An 18003-nucleotide genomic window follows, 5' to 3' on the forward strand; every position below is an offset into this window, starting at 1 on the left:
AGACTAGGGCAACGCGTGTTCTTATTTTTAGTTCAGATAACATATTTACAAAAGTGCCCCAAGTATTTAAAAAATAAATAAAAAAAAGAAAATCGAATTTCACTAACGGATTTCTGACGAAACTTCAAATTTGTTGATTTCCGTCGGTAAATCGTCATTACACTGTTACGGATTACAGACCAATTTCATTATGTCGCAAAAGTGTTGCTATATCCTAATAATTCATCTGACAGAAATCCGTTGCTTTTTCCGACATATTTTTCCGTCGCTAAAATTCCATTGCTATTACTCTGTTTTCTAGTAGTGTCACCGGTAATTCGCAAACTGGATTAAGAAAGTTCTCGATTTGATGTTGAATCGTTGCTCTTGGTGCTAGGATTCTCACCAAAGGTGAAGGTTTATTGGTCTACAATCTACGATGGTGTTTTTTTTCTGGAAAAAAGCTCTTCTTGAACTCTTTTGCCGGTGAGCGGAAAGATATTTGAGGAAAATATTGTTTGTTTTTTCAGAAGACTAAAGACAGAAAAATGTCTTTTTGATCTTTTTTTCAAAATACAAAAAAATAGTTTTTAATTTTGGAAGACGTTTTCTAAGTTCTAACCCTAATATAATATTATTTTTCCACCATAATCATTCTCATCGCTATCATTGTGACTGTTACCGTTGTCGTACCACCACCACCACCTCTACCAGCACCACCACCCCCATACCCACCATACTTTACTATCATCTAGGAATCAATATGATTAATGGGTGGTGTACATCTAGTTTGTTTGCTTAGTATCATTCACAATCAATGTGGTTTAGTAATATTTATGTAGATGCAAATTTTAAAAAACAAACAGTCTTTTTTTTACGAATACCAAAAACATGTAAAAAGACTTTTGGTCCACACATGGAAAAAGACCGAAGACACTTTACCTCCTCAAAAACAAATACCATCTAACTCTCTTAACCGTTTTTATTGAACTTGTATAACTTATTTGTAGATTTGGAATAGATTACGAATTGACGACAAATAAAGTGATTTATTAATAAAATTTAATGCTTTTGTTGATTCTTAGTTTGTTTACATCGGTTTAGATCTGTTATATGTTTATGTATAGTCTAGTTTTAATGATGGAATTGATAATTTATACTATGTTTTATGTTTACAGAAAAGCATGGCATTTATGAAGGGAGAACTTAGCCACCATAACTTATGTGTTATAGATTCAACCATTGGAGTATGTACTTTTGTAAATCTCTGGATTCTTGATGTTTTAATAACTGTCCGTTTCTGTTTTTGCATCAACGCATCTTAGGATTGTAAATTGATGATTTATAAACAATGACTGATGTTCTCCAACTGGAAATTGGCAGATTATACAAAGGCAGATAATGAAGCAGAAACATAAAGTAAAAGCTACACACACAACACATAATGTTGCAGTTAATAGTTATAGTAGTTTGGGTAGTTGATTGACATAATTTATGTGAAACAATTGTCAAATTCACTTATAGAAAGAGAATACCTTTCATCTCAATTTTCAGAAGTTGCGCCTTCAATTTGTATTCTCCGGAAGACGTGTGGTCTAGAATTCCATTAGACTATTCTAAATGTCTCTTGCGTGTTGACAATGTAGCAATAGATGGTCTAGAATTTCTTCTTTGTTGTAGCACACCCACACATGACATCATAAATGTAGCATATATCACTTGTAAGTAGCGACACTTTCAACTTTGCAACCTATTGAAAATCAAATTCTTTTGCAAAAATGAGATATAGAAACTCACAAGGGTAATTGATATGATAGGTAATTTGATCTGGCCAGCATGTCGTAAGATTTTCTACTGGCGATCATTGAAAACACAAGGGCATATAACATACTGAAACAATCTCCTTTCCTGGTGCCATTTACAAGCAGAGTCAAATTATTCACAGTAATAATATACTAGAAGATGCTTTTAACCAGTTGAGCACATTACTAGACGAGGATCTTCGCTGATCAGTTGGTTGGGTCTCCTGTTGCAATTGTGTTAGGTAAATGGGTCTGAACATGTCTTAATTGGAGATAATGTTTTGTTAGGGGAATTGATATGATATGATGAAAAAGTTAATATATTAAATTTATTTAGCATTGGAATGATTATTTGTATCTGGCATACTATATATTCTGACTTCTTTTCTTTCCATTTTATAATTAAGGTTTGAGTTACTTTATATTAAGTTGTAGTGTGGTTTTTAGGTTATATGTTAAGATTTTGAAAAATTTTACTAACTATTTTTGCTAATATAAAGTGTGTGTGTGCGTGTGTTTGTGTGTGTGTGTGTATATATAAATATATATATATATATATATATATATATATATATATATATATATATCACTACTTTGTTTTAATTTTTAGTTTGAATTCTCATTATATTTTGGATTAATTAACCGATCATTTTGTAAAATTTGTATTTCTTTTGTACAAGTTCTAGCTCCGGTCACCACAAGGCACTTGATATGCGCAGAAGTGGACAGGAATACTACATAAATCAATCGGTAGTGTTCATTTTCTATGCAAAACCTATACTAAGAATTCCAGCCACACCATTTCCTATCTTGGAGAGAAGGTAACATGGGAACAACAATCACTCTGATGCTGATTGAATAAACTTCCAAATTCTTCACTTTTCAACAAATTGTAAAGTTTCTGTTTGCTTTTAGTAAACCAAATATATCAATTAATTTTTAAAGAATTTTATTAAAAATATTGTAGAAAGCTATTTAATGTTGTTCGGGAAAATGCTACTGTAGCACAACGAAGTTCGGCGAATTTACTCAAGTTTTTATGATATGGCGTACAGTTCACATCAATCTTAACAGTGGAACCTGGATTTGATCTCCTAATCTCTTTTGCATATAACCACAACTTTGCATAGAGGTCAACAAGGGTACAATTTATTAGTTGCAAAGCATATTTCTTAGTTCAACTACATTGACCAATACTTAAATGAATACCAAACTTCCGACACGGCTAATCTTAGATTTCTAACACTCATCTTTTGTCTAAGTAAAAACTCTCTTGTATAATAACTTTGTATCCAAGCATAAGTGACCATTGAGCCTGACTTGTAGTTCCTTGCAAAGTTGTAATATGGCTTTAAAAACTTGATTCAGAAGCTTTTTTCATCACTCATCCAAGATGCCCACAACTTGAATGTGCACTCACATTACAACACTTAATTAACAATCTTTTTCTATTATTTTTCTCAAAGCAAAGCTAGTACCCATTGGCAACAGCATAATTGCATAGCATAGATTTTAATTGAGTTGGATCTTGGAATCTCATACCAAGTATTGGGCACTGTTTGTTCCATGGCATTTACTCATTAAAACCTGAATGTTCTTGATTCACAACAACTGCTTCACCCTCATCATCTTCATCATCTCTATTGTTATCATTTGCCTCCTCTTCACTACATAATTTACTCAAAAACTCATCACCCTTTGTTTTGTTCATAGTGACTATATCCTCATTAAAGTCCACATCCATATCTCTAAGGTTATTAATTTCCTCTTCATTTTCCCCATCATCAATGCATAAATCATCATCTTCTTCTTTTATCTCAGAAACCACCTCTATTCCTTCACCCACATGGTTCCCATAGAGGGAAATTATACCATCGGTTCCATAATCATCAAAAATGAAACCAATATAGTCTCTATAATTAACAATACCAGTTATCCCAGACAATAAGGGCTTACCTAGTTCACAACCACAGTAGTATAACTTCTTTATACTTTCTTGCATTGCCCGTTAGAGAAAGATGACACACTCATAGTATATCATTCCAAAAAAAATTGTAATCATTGAATGTGAATTTGATACCATGATTATACAAGAAAAGATTTCAAAGAAAAACACCTCTACACTAAAGGATACAATCCATCAGGATTTGTTATCAAGGTTGACATTATCGAATGATTGGTTGCTCCCTGACTTCAATCGAAGAACACAAGTTTGAATCCTAGGTTTTTTTCATTGTTTGAACCCCTAGCTTTTTTTCGTTGTTTGAACCCTGGCTTTTTTTTTGTTGTTCTTGGTCACTTAGAGATGAGAAAAAATGAAGACGAGTGTAGTTTTGTGTGATTTAATGTGATGTGTTTGACTTCATTTACTTATGTGGATTTAACAAGGTTAATATCTAACTTATTGTAATGCCACATCAGGAATACAACCGGTTGTCGTGCATAACGGTTTAATTAGACGGTAATTGGTTACTTTAAGGACTAATTATGCAAAAAAAAAAAAAAAAAACCCTTGAGTAATCGTTAAGTTTCATCACCAAAATCTTCAATATTTCATAATCCTTGAGTTTCATCACCAAAATCTTCAATATTGCATAATCCTTGAGTTTCATCACCAAAATATTCAATATTGCATAATCCTTGAGTAACCAATAAGACAGTAAGTGGTTACTTTGATGAACACCCCCTACTTACATAATCCTTTAGTTTCATCACCAAAATCTTCAATATTGTATTCATCGCAGAATCATCAATCTTTCTAGAGTGTTTAATGAGAGGAAACTATGTGCCGCCTTGAATTGATCATTACAATCACATATTCTTAAAATCCCTCAAGTTTTATTGTTTCGGCTTTTTGGGTTTAATGATTTCCATTACCAAATTAAGATATACTTTGGTTGTCCCTTCCTCAAATACAGTTTCCTCTTTCTTATCTCATCTAATCCTCTAGTCCGTCTACTTCTTGTAAGGAAAGGATGATACTCAATTCACGTTTGTTGCACCTATGACCCACTTGAGGCAAAGTACATGATAGAAACAGAAGTATGCAAAGAATGAAAGAATTATTTTGCAAAACTACAAATACTAGTTATAGAACAAATTCATATAATTACAAAAAGAGTTTTACAGAATATATACAGAGTAATTACATATTATATCAATAATCACCTTATTTTCTAATAAATTTCCAAGTATTTTGGTTTATTTTCTTCCTTTCATGGTTATAGTCATCAACTTTAGCAATAGAAGAAGTGTTGGATAATTGTATGCACTTGAAGCCAAAAACCAAAACAAAGAGTATTTGATTCTATCATTCTAACAATTAAGGCCATCTAGAAACGACACAATTGTTGAGCAAAAGAAAGAGAGTGCTTGTGTTCTTACACTTATGAAGAAGTAACAATACCCTGACATTCAAATATAGAAGGCCTTCTAAACAATTTAATGAAAAAATATATAAATTAGAATTCAACAAGACTTGACCAGAACTAACAAGCAAAGTAAGATTATATATAATACTTCCTTGTCCTGGGACAAGATTAGACCGGATAAGTTTTCTAGGGCTATTTCTCATCATGAGCATGTGGAGGGTATTTTAAGGGGTAAATACAATAGAGTATACATAGTTATGTGTTAAATGAGGTTATGCACTTTCTTTGTTGCCACCATACGAACTACATATTATGCAATAACCAATGATGATGTCCACAAGATTCAAATGTTTATTGCATAAAACAATAGGAAACTGGATATTAGAAAAAGAAATTATAAGATAGAAGCTTTTGTTACCTGGGGACATACTGTGCGGACATTGTTGGAGGCAAAGGAGAGATTTCAGCAGTGGGACTTGATTCATCAGATGGAGGAGGAGAGGACTGGGAAGGGGGCGCCAGAAATGTGATGTTCTCCCCATATATCAGAACAATTTATTTACCAAAATCCAATCTTTTCATCTTCACGATCCTACACAACAAACCTATTGGAGACAATGATGAGTGCAGTGAATTTATCAAAACATTACTCACTGATAAATAACAATAAAGATGAATCAATGATGATGAAGAGTGTGAAAATACCTCCTAAAGAGTAGTCACATCCTTTCCATTCTGAAAATTTCCCAGGAATATGATCCAATACCCCTCAAGTGCTTCACATATCAAAAGAACAGACACAGGAAAAGCATAGCAATAAGTTTCAGTCAGAGCTATCTTGAACACGGTTATCAAATGACTAGGTGTATTAAATGCTATCCTGAACAAATAGTTCTCTGAGATTTTAGGTTTTACTGTAGTACCTACGATCATGACTCAACTAAAGTACCTACGATCAAAAGTTAACAACTGTTATCTACTCAGGTCAAGCCTAAAGTACTTCACTACCTCGACAACAATTGACAAGATATCTATGTGCACGATATACTTATTAAAACTCAAGTTTGTTCTTCTAGACTGAACAATGATTATCAGACATAACACATAAAATAAAAATGATAATATAATGTAAAGTACTGGTAAGAGAAAGCTTTTGGAAAAATCATATAAGAAGTTAAGGAAGCATCAGTTGTTAAAACCGTATCAACACCTTACAAAAATGCTCCTCCTACCAACATACGTTCGAAAACAATAAGCAATGTCTAGAATCAAGTCGAATGTTTAACATACCGGTAACAGAAACTTCTGAGTTCCTCGACGGGGATTTCCTTCCCTGAATCCCGATTTTCCTCATTAGAAAACGGTGGGTCGCTTTATGAGTATAAATCCCTAATAGGTCTCTGTCGTAACACAAAGGAACTCGGGCGGTTGATAGTCGTGCAAGATAGTCGGCCCTAGGTGGTGACCCGGTGGTGGTGAGGTTCTGATGGCGTTGTATGAGAGGAATTTTCACGAAATGAAATTAGAGGTGGCGTACGTTATGGTGAGGTGGTTTCTGTTTCAAAAGACGGGCAGGGGAATATGACGCCCTATTTTTCAGAACTTTTCAAACTCGAAAAACCCTGCTGATTTTGGGATCGTACACTTCTAGTTTTATTTTATTTCGAGTTAACTATAGTTTTGATCCTATGGTTTGATCAAATTCATATTTTGGTCCTGATCGAAAAAAATTGATAGGTTGTATTATTATGGTTTTAAATAAATTGAAATTTTGGTTTTTTTTTCTATATAAAAAAGACTATTGTAAACTTTATGATTTCCTTTTTCTTTTACTTTTTACTTTTTACTTTTTAATAATATAAAAACAATAAGACCGATTCATCCTATTCCGCCCCAACTCCCAACTCCCATCCCCACCGCACCCAACCCCACTCACCCTCTTCTTGTTGTCCTCCCTTTCCCAACTCTCATCCTTGCCTCGTTCCTGAGTTTAGCAAAAGAAAAGAAGAGAAGAGAAAAGAAAGCCATGAGAGAAAAGAAGAGAAATGAAAAGAAAACAAAATTTTCTTTTGTGTTCCCGAGTTGAAGAGAAGTAGAAGGAAAATGAATCATTTTGTTCTTTCTTTCCAAATCCTCCCAAATCTGAAGGAAAGTTAGGAGGGAAAATGATCCTCTCATTTCCTTCCACTTCTCTTCTTTAATGAAACTCAGGAACACCAATTTCTTGTATTTTCTTCTCATTTCCATCCATCTCCTTTCCTTTCTCTAGTTAAGTTTAACTCGGGAACAGCGTGTAGATGCTCCCAACCCTTCCCCAAACCATTTCCATCTCCAACAAGACACCACCACCACCACCCACTCCACCAACATAAACTACTCTTCTCTCCCCTCTATTCTCTACGCTACTCCTGGCGCCACTCCACATCATATAACGAGCTTAGATAACGATCTTTTTGTTTGGTGATAAAGAAACAACCTTATTTAGTTTGGTGGCTAACAAAAACTAGATGTTGGATTACAAAGGTTAATTAGGTCATGTAAGGGAATCAAATCACTCATTTCTCATTTCAAAGCGTTGAAAATGATCAAAGAATTGAATGAACCAGTTGGTATCATTTAACACCAGTGAAGTCACCCAATCTTTGTTTCAAAGGTACAAACATGGAACCTTAACCCCAGTGTGGATCAATTAGGGATTGCAATTGTCGCTACACATAAAAATGTTTGTTCATATGCCAATGTGGTTCTTTTTGTGATTGTCTTCATATATTGACTTTTGTTATCTATTAGAGAATTACTTGTAAGCAAATTGTATATAGATATAAAAGAAAACGGATAGTAAAGAGCTTATACGTAGGAAGGGTTATTCTTTAAGAATCATTGAATTTAATTTTTTAGCTAACTAACAACCGAGAGGTAGGACACCAATCGGTCATTGTCATTGTAATAGTTGAGAGTCTTTAGTAGGATATGTGATGGGAGACAAAATGTGGTGTGATATGGTGGGATGGAATGGGCAACAGTAAGCAGAGAGATGGTGGGAGAGTTGGTGGTAGCTGGTGATGGCTATAGTGTCAGCAATGAGTAAATGATGGAAATGGTAAGAAGAAGAAAGACAAGGGAGAAATGGAGTGGTGTTGGGATTTTGTTATTTTCAAATTATTAAAATTTAAATTGATTAAAAGTTAGAAATGCCTAAAAGAAAAACAGAAAATATATTAAAATGGACCGCTGTATAATTTCTTTAAACCATAGGGTCCATTTCTTGTAGTGTCTAGGAACATTGACAACTTTAACCATCGCAAGTGACTGAAAGGCGTCTTTTATACAATAACGAGATTCAAAATCTACCTGACTAGCTGTAAAGTAATGATAGGTGACTAGAACGACTCTGCAATGTTGAGTGATAATGGGGGAGTTTGATTGTCTCTAGACCTGATTGCTGCTGCTACTACTACTAAGCAATATATGGTCCCCGCTCCGAAGAGCGGGTGTGGGTCAATGGGACAGATATTCCCTTCTTATTGAATCATAAAGGAAGTAAAACTGACAATCTTCTTATACATTATCATTCATATATCAAAATAGAGCAAAGACAGACATAAATATATACGGAATGTATACAATCACACTTCTCAGGCAGGTCCTATTTATGGAAGGGTACAGAGAGCTTGTGTATTGAATCATAAAGGAGGTAATAACATGTTAACAAACAATCTTCAACCCAATCCAGCCACCTTCTACGCCATTGAGGATTGGTGTAAAGAAGTCCAGCAAATCCCAATAAGAACACAACACATGTTGAACTAGAACTTCCATAGAAGCATGACATATCGATATCATACCATTTCTCATTGTCTTCTTCTTCATCTGATTGATTGGTCACCTGTGAATTAGTAGTTGTGCATTTCTTCACGAGTGGTGGTCCACAAAGAAGTGGATTCCCTTCATAGCTTGCCTCTGTGAAGGTACCAAACTGTGATTTCATTTCTGGGAGTCTTCCTGATAGATTGTTTTGAGAAACATTGAAAACAGATAAAGAAGTAAGCTTAATCAGTTCTGATGGAACGCTGCCAGTTAAACCATTTGAAGAAAGGTCCAAGCTCTCTATCTTTGCAAGATTTGAGAAGGTCACTGGAATTGGTCCAGTCAGCTGATTGTGTGACAGGTTCAAAGCACGAATCTGTGTTAACAACCCCAATTCTTCTGGAATTTCACCTGTTAGTTTGTTACACGATAGATCCAATCCCGACATGATATCAAGGGCATCACCCTTGTATGGGAGAGAGAGGCTTTTTGTAGTAAACTGAACTTCATCTTGTATTTCAAACATATGATTGTGGTCCTCTGTATAAAATGTTTTATCTAGAACACTCCTATAATTATACAACATATGACTAGGGTATACCCTAACACTTTGTTTCATAAAAGCAAGGTCACTTGGGCCTGTAATATTTTGTAGGCAACTTGGTATTGAACCAGAAAGGGAGTTGTCGGATAAATCTATTAAACTCACATTACTTAATTGGCACAGCTGCTTTGGAATAGAGCCACTAAAGTTGTTTTTTCTCAAAAGAAGAATCCTTAAATTGGTTAGTTCGCCAAGAAATTTAGGAATCCTCCCTGACAAGTTGTTGTCGCCTATGTCCAAAGTCAAAACGTTAGTCAGATTGCGAAAGTAATTGGGTATTGATCCTGTGAATCTGTTGGAACCCAAATGAAGATGCTCCATATGTTGTAAATCTAAGCAGGATGGGATGGGCCCAGAGAAAGAATTATGTGAAATATCAAGAAATGAGAATGGAGCTGCTCCACAAGGATACTGGCCTTCAAATGTATTATTTCTCATCACAAGTTGAGACAGCCTACTCATGTTGCTTATCCAAACAGGGATCATACCTTCAAACAAGTTATTGCTAATATCTAGAACAGTCAGAAGTTCAAGCAATATTTCCTTACTCCTAAGTCCAAATTTCCCTGTGAAACGGTTGTTATCTAAGTGAACCCTTTCCATGTTACCCAAACTTAAGTTTCCTGAGAGTACCTGACCATGAAATTTGTTATTTGATAGTTTTAATACCCTCAACTGAGAGAGGTTTGTAAACAATCCCTTTGGTACTTCTCCTGATAACTCGTTATGAGATAAATCCAGTACCCCTAATATGCTCAGATCACCAACCGAAGATGGGATAGCACCACTTAAAGCATTCCTCGACAAATTTAAATAATAAAAGTTCGGAAAGATTTTGTGTATATCCTCAGGAATAATACCTATCATGTGATTTCCAGAAATATCCAACCCTTGCATATTAGCATTTCTATCAGCAGCATACTGCCAAAAGAGTTGTTCCTTAGATTAAGAACATTCAGATTCGTATTATTTTTTATCAACCAATCTGGAAACTGACCCTTCAAGGAGTTATCAGACATGTCTACTACACGCAACTTGTGCTGGTGAAGTAAAAACCCAGGAACAACACGTCCTTTATGCCTATTTATATTGCAATTAGATAGCTCAATAACTTCCAATTGGAACAATGGAATCCAACCGATAGGCTCTTCTGTTTCAACCTCAAATTTGTCATTGTCACTTCTAAATCCAACTACCTCAAGCTTTGTAAGATTGAAGAATGAGCTAAGCAAGAATGAACCTTCAAATTTGTTATGACTAAAAGCAATGTACTTGAGAGATGTGAGATTAGCAATGAGTGATGGCACAAGTTTCCCTGTGAATCGATTTGAAGAGATATCCAACAACTTAAGACTAGATAAATTGTTGAAACATTGAGGCAGAATTCCATCGAGCATGTTGTGACTAAGATCCATCTCATGGAGGTTATTCAACTCACACAACCCTGCCAAAGAGAAAAAAAAATGTAGTTCACCCTGTAATAATTACAATGAATTGCACTTGCATGGTCATATGGCATTAGAAAGATTAACCACGTGAAATTTAATGTTAGAAAAGGCATGAACCATGGTCTGGTATGGTTAAGATAACTTACCATGGTCTGGTAGTGAGCCGTTGAGTTGATTGTAATCAAATGAGACAACTCTCAGGAAAGATAATGCATGTATTGTTGATGGGATACTCCCAACAAACTTGTTGTGACTCAAATCTAAGACCTCCAGATGGTGGGAAGATGCAAAAGCTGGATGACAACAAGAGAGGGTTACATATGTAGGTTACTAAACGAAAACCACGAAAAAGAACTTGTTACAAGTCATGTACTTCTATAGTTGAAGCTGGACAAGCTCTTGCCACAAGCCCACATGTTTAGTCTTTCATCTTTTTGATGAGTTGGTATTTGGTAGGTACTTGACAATTTATCTTAACTTATATACCAATATATAATAATTTGTAAATGAGGATGATCGAAGAAAAGGCACACCTTCCATTTGTAGTGTCCCACTGAAACCATTACCTCTGAAAAGGAGGACTTTCATATCAGACAGATTATGAATTTCTGTTAGATGAAGAGACGTGTCAAACAATTCGATAAAACAATTAGCAAAATATGGAAACTGATAAATGATAAGCAAGATGAATTCTAGTATTTTAGTGTCTTTAATGATGAGTCTTTTAAGATAAACATGCCTTTGACTGGAAAGGGGCCTCCCAATGAAGAAGAATATGAAAGATTAAGAATCTTGAGGGATGGGAGGGCACTTAGGCATGATATGATGCTCTTGTTGAGAGTGTTTTCTGAAAGAGCTAGACTCTCCAGCCTTTTCAATCTCGATAAGCTTTTACAAGCTGTAAACAAAATGGTATTCTTAGATAAACCATGGTTTTATAAAGTTTGTAGTTATTGGATCAAGAACTTAATTAGGATTTTTAGAATGGTTAAGGTGAAGCTAATTAATCTTCCTTTACCTTGGATATTTGGTGTGCCGTTGACCCCGCTATCACTTAAATCTAGCTCTTTTAAGTTAGTCAGATGTGATAATTCTGTCATATAGGGAAAATATATATATATATATATATATATATATATATATATATATATATATATATATATATATATATATCATGTATTGTATATATGCATGCTGATTTCAGATGTACATTTTTGCAAAATGCATAGGTGAAGGGATTAAGAGAGGACCAATCTCCTTGTTATGTTAAACGATCAAGTCTCATGAGAGCTATTTTAATATGTACATTTTTAAGCTAGTTTGATGCAAATTTTCATTAGTCATCATCATCACCACATAGCCTTATATCGCACAAAGCATAGTCAACTGTATTCGCATAGGGCCATCCTTTATCTTGTTCTGTTATGATTATGCCCATAATGATACTGTTATAATAGGACTAAACATATAAACCACCTAACTAAATGCAAGGAAGTTGAAAGAGAATGAAAACAACAGAAAACTTGCCATTAGCAGGAAAACATCCGTTCATGCTAGTCCTGCCAAGATCTAAACTTATGAGTGAAGTGAGTCCACTCAATGATGGAAGGATGTCACTGTTAATATCAGAATTCCAACTGAGGTCTAGTATTTCTAACATCTTCAAACTCGAGAGCCTTTCAAGTTCTGCAAATTACAAAAAGTTTAAACACGGGTATCTTGTTCTTTCAACATTTAAAAAGTAACTTTTACACTGTTAATTAAGTAAGCACTCGAAGAAAAAAGCAAGAAATCGACACAAAGAATTTATCTTGTTCTTTCAACATTTATGTGTTTCAAGTCATACATGGGAAACACTAGCTACGAATAATTATAACTGAAAAAAACCCTAGCAACTACAGCTATAGGTCAAGGAGGCTCTCCAAACACTTAAAACCGGGTCGGGTCATAAATCCATTGGGACCCCCAAATTCTTAGTCAGGATATATACATCCCACCTAAATCCTACATATAAGTCCAGGGCTTTTCTTTGTCAACTAATAATACCCGACCACTCACGTAACCATAAAGCAGCTTTTATAGTACCAAAATTAGGTGGATGGTGTTTTCATGAATACAAATTTACAAGTATGTTTTGGTCAAACACGTAATACTAATTTCAAAATAATACTCAACAATTACGGACCTGTTTTCATGATTCCGCCATCAAGATGATTACTTGACAAATCGAGACTTGTTAGCTCTTCAAAATGAAGAAAGAGGGAAACATTCAATGGCCAAACCTTTTCATCCATGTAACGTCCATCTTCGTATGAAAAGCCATTCAAATAGAACAAAGAAAGCTCCGTGACATGGCCTGTGGTTGTGTTGCACTTGACTCTCTCCCAATCGCAACAATCGCTGCCACTGCCATATTCAATCCAAGTGGAGAGAATATCTTCTCTTTTTGAATCATATAAGTTGATAAGGGAGAACTTGATGTCCAGTAATGCCCTTCTCTCCACATCTATGCAACCTCCTTGCGTTGATCGTCGGAACATCAAAATAGCAAGCATAATAAACAACCACCAGTTACTCCAAGGCAAATACTCCATATTAGTAGTTGTGGCACTCTTATGACGTCTTTTAAGAGACAGACAAATAATGCTTAACATAAAGCCACTACATATTTGGTTAGACTAGAGATATATAATGGGGCATACAAAATTCACTCACGGAGCCTCTTTCAGTTTTTTGTTGATTAATAGAGATATTTATAAGTTTCTATCTTATTTTTTTAAATTTATTCTTGTTTGTGTACATGTATAACTAGAAATCAATAAGACGTCAAAAAATGTCATTAAATAACGTATTCAAACAACACATTAAAATAAAATAATTAAAACATAAAAATAAATTAAATGTCAAAAAAACAACATTATATTCGAAAAAACATCAACTTAATAAAAAACCAACACAGATAATAAGATTATGTTAAATAATTAAAATAAAAATTATATTACATCTTACTTTAAGATAAAGAATATATATATATATATATATATATATATATATATATATATATATATATATATTGCAACACACGAATCCCGAGGTAATTCGAATTTCCAATTTTTAAGCATTTTAAGGTTGCCACAGTGTGGGGAAAGGCACCACGACGTGGCACTTCGAGGAAACTGTGGGTTCATTTTGGGCCGCACGGCATGGCAGTATGTTGCCATAGCGTGGCAGCTGGCAAATGATCAAAACCATATTTTCGAGTTTTGCTTTCTATTTAAAAGAATGAGTAGGCTAGGGTTTGCTCATCATCAGCCTCCATCAGCCTCTCTTGAGAATTGTGAAACCCTAATCTTTCCCTCCTTTGTTTCACCTTGTTTTGGGTGTTCCTTTGAAGCCATTGAAAGAAGAAGAAGAATAAGAAGATGGGAGTTAAGTTCTAGCAAGCAACTCTTACCATTTACCTTGAGCACTTTCCTGGACTCTTGTAAGTCATCAAAATCGAATCTTTATGCTTTATATGGCTAGATCTAGCTATTTTGTCCCTAAATCTTCATGTTCTTAATTATTGGGTGGTGAGATCTCATAAAGTTTGCAACTTTATAAATCTCCATGCCATTTAAGGCATTTGGTGCATTGGATCTGAATTATTGGGGAGTTTTGATGCCATGCATGGCTCCTTGGGTCAAAAGAAAATGACTTAATCTATTAAGTTGTGAGATCTCATAAAGTTGGAAACTTTACTCACTTGGACCTTAGAATGGACCAGATATGAGCTTTGGAAGCCTTAGGATCAAAGAAAACGACTTAATCTATTAAGTTGTTAGGAGCCCAATGCCTACATCGTGGCGACTGGGCTAAGACTCATTTTTTTGTCATTTAGTGGCTACGACGTGGCGACCAGCTGGAGTTGACTTTGACCAAGTTTGACTTTAGGTCATCTTGGGTACTTTGAGTAGTAGATTGAAGCTTGAGTCGCTATTATTGTATGCGTGATCAATATAGGCAATGTTCAGAGTGATGATTTGTTCAACTATCATTTCAGACTGTGAGGTGAGTTTTCCTCACTATACTTGTGGGTCAAAGGCACCAATGTCGAGCCACTGGATTATGTATCTTAGAATATTGGATTAAGGTCATGTTGGTAATATGATAGATTGGTAGATCTATATGATTACCTGTGTATACTGAGTATGTTTTAGACGGGTATATTTGTATGATTACCAGTACTTTTTGGTTATTAATTGTTACTGTATATGTCGACATGTTATGGTTTATTGGGTTGAGGCAGTCTTGCTTTGTGTTGAAGACCAAGATATCTGGGGCGGTCCGGATAAACTAAAGGCCCGAAAGGCAGTCCAGTCAGGCCGAAGGCCCGGAGAGCGGTCTAGATAGGTTGCAGGCCCTGTGAAGCAGTCCAGTCAGGATGAAGGCTCATATATACATGTTGTTATATGTATGTTTATATGTGGTACTTTGGAGGAACTTGTTATATTTTGTGTCTAACCCCATAACTATAACTGGGATGTACTTGACCCGATTGTAGCATGGTCATTTTTGGGTTGCCTTTACCAGTGCAATTTGATAAGATGGATTTTGAGAATAAGGTTATTTATGGTTTATCAATATATTACAAGTATAATATATTAATATGAAATCATATTATTTAATTGGTATTGATCAAGAATTAATTTGGAATTAATTTTGTGGTTAAAAGAGACTAATTAAATGTATGGGGATTGATTATGTAAATCAATGATTCTTGTAGTGTGGGCCAATGATCCATGGTTATTTAGGATGGGCTAAACCAATGAGATAATCCAGGGATAGTCCATGGAGGTTAACCCATGGATCCTAAGTATATGAAAGGTCATTAGGGTTTACAAAGTGCAACCCTAGCATTTGTCACACTATAAATAGAGTCCCCAAGAGCCAAAATCGGTTGCCCCATCATTCCAAGAGAGTGATACACGATTTTGAGTTTGCTAACCTATTCTCTTAATCCTCCTCTTACATATGGTGTTTGTGAACCAATAGAGGCATCACACTTGAGGTGCTAAAGCTTTCAAAGGTCCAAAACTCTACCCTACTGAAGAGGTAAACATCCAAACTAATTTTATATTGTATAGCTTCAATTGTAAGCTAGCTAGGGAGAATGCTTTGAAAAAAAAATTGAAAATGCATGTATAATTAGAGAAAACATAGATCCAAAGCATTTAGGGTTGTATGTGCACCATAGGAGTGTTATAGTGCTCAAAACCCAACAGTGGTATCAGAGCCTAGGATTGTTTTCGATTATATTTGATGCTTACTACTTTTTCAAAGCTAAAAAAGTCGAAATTTTGGCCTCTGACTGGTGAACTCGCCGAGTCCATGAACAGACTTGACGAGTGTAACATCCCGAAATATCAAGAGTAGAGTGGAAGGGCTAAAAGAGTAAATTGGGAAAGAGTGACTCGGCGAGTCCATGGATGGACTCGGCGAGTAGAGTCGCGATTTGGTCATGTGTTAAGTAGCCGACTCGGCGAGTCAATGAGGTGGACTCGGCGAGTAGGCGCTGAGTGGAGAAAACCCTAATTCTTGGGGTTGAGCCCTATATAAAGAACATTATGTTTTCCTCCCAGCCTCTTTATCCCCCTTGAGTTCCAGAAACCCTAAAATCGTGGAGAAGCACCATTGTTGAGCAAATTAGAGCTTGGAGAGGTGGTTGTTGAAGAGATTCTAAAGAAGAAGAGGCTTGGATCAAAGGGCTTTGCAAGGATTCGGGATAATCTTCTCTTGGAGCTTCCTTTTGAGGTATCTTTCCATTGTTTGAGCTGCTATTGTCTAGATTCTTCATTTTGGGGGTGTTGAGATCTTATCTTTTGGTGTTTTGGTATTTAGAGATTAGATCTGAGGTTGCTAGCTCAGGGTCGTGCTTATCAGCTTGCAGCAGAGGAGGTCAGATCAGTGCCGGATGCAGCTTCAGGTATGTTTCTTTCTTGATATCTTGTTATCTTGTGATATTGTGGTGTATTGTTTATGAGCTGGTATTTTGTTTGGTTTTCGATGTGGTATTCGTCGTTTTGCGGGTTGTGGTTTTGGTTATGGGTTATTGTTTTGGGAATTCCGTTGGTTATCATTCATGAGGGTTATTAGTGGAAACCCGGCATTAGGTTGCAGGTTGGGTAGCATCTGCTTTCTGAGGAGTGGTTGGTGCAGATTGAGTTTCTTTCGAGCAGGTTGATTGGTGTTGATGTGAGATCCCGTTGAGGTTGTTTATGCTTGTGAGAAGCGGTCCGCGTGTAAGTGTTTTCTTTGTGCGAGAGTTGTTCTGGGAGGTCGGTGATGGTGACCGGTGGTTGATAGTTAGTGCCCAAGTGGGGGAGAATTGGAGAATTCTCCGGGAGATCGATGAGTAGTTGAAAGTGCTTAGCTGTTGGGATTCAGCTAGTGTTCTGTCAGCCCAGAGTATAGGCTGATAGGAGTAAGTGTCGGGCATGCGGGGTGGGATACAGACCTAGGGCATTTGATTGAGAAGGGCTTGGGAGCAGGCCGGGATCGAGTATGTATGATGGAGTTAGAGTTCGGAACCCCTTGAGGGCTAGAACGGTATGCATGGGAGGACTTCCGGGGGGGATAGCTCGGAATGTTGAATGCTAGTTGGGCGGTCCAGATAGACTGAAGGTCGGAAGGCGTACTAGTCAGGCCGAAGGCTCGGAGAACGGTCCAGCCAAACCGAAGGCAATGAGAGCGATCCAGATTGGCTGAAGGTTCTGAGAGTGGTCCAGATGGACTGAAGGCCTGGTGAGGCGGTCCAGTCATGCTGAAGACTCTGCAGGTATTGTTGGATCAGTTTGAGGTTATGGATTGTGTATGATGCAGTGTGATTGCATTAAAAGGTTTGGCCCCGGGTAGTGATCTTGATTAGTGGAGATAGTGCAGGGGCTTGAGAGTCCTGCGATGAAAGTCAGAGTATGTGTGTTGGATGGATAGCGGATACGCTAAAAAAAAGG

General features: G+C 36.1%; 1 protein-coding gene and 1 long non-coding RNA gene across 2 annotated transcripts; both read right to left on the minus strand.

Moving 5' to 3' along the window:
- Nucleotides 1–5011: 5011 nt before the first annotated feature.
- LOC145068122 (uncharacterized) lies at nucleotides 5012–6803 on the minus strand. The gene is made up of 3 exons (XR_013688931.1): nucleotides 6443–6803; nucleotides 5858–5928; nucleotides 5012–5757 (listed from the first exon to the last, which is right to left on the minus strand). It is a non-coding gene; the product is annotated as an uncharacterized LOC145068122 (long non-coding RNA).
- Nucleotides 6804–8771: 1968 nt separating this feature from the next.
- On the minus strand, nucleotides 8772–13694 carry LOC145054071 (receptor-like protein 1). Its single transcript, XM_079002207.1, is given in 7 exon segments — nucleotides 8772–10474; nucleotides 10477–11007; nucleotides 11158–11304; nucleotides 11545–11677; nucleotides 11710–11939; nucleotides 12500–12697; nucleotides 13197–13694. Coding segments are annotated over 7 exon segments (3384 nt in total). The 5' UTR covers nucleotides 13666–13694; the 3' UTR covers nucleotides 8772–8798.
- Between the last annotated feature and the right edge of the window lie 4309 nt (nucleotides 13695–18003).

The sequence above is a fragment of the Lactuca serriola genome, chromosome 1, assembly GCF_051521515.1.
Source record: "Lactuca serriola cultivar US96UC23 chromosome 1, Lser_US96UC23_V15, whole genome shotgun sequence".
NCBI lineage: Eukaryota > Viridiplantae > Streptophyta > Magnoliopsida > Asterales > Asteraceae > Lactuca > Lactuca serriola.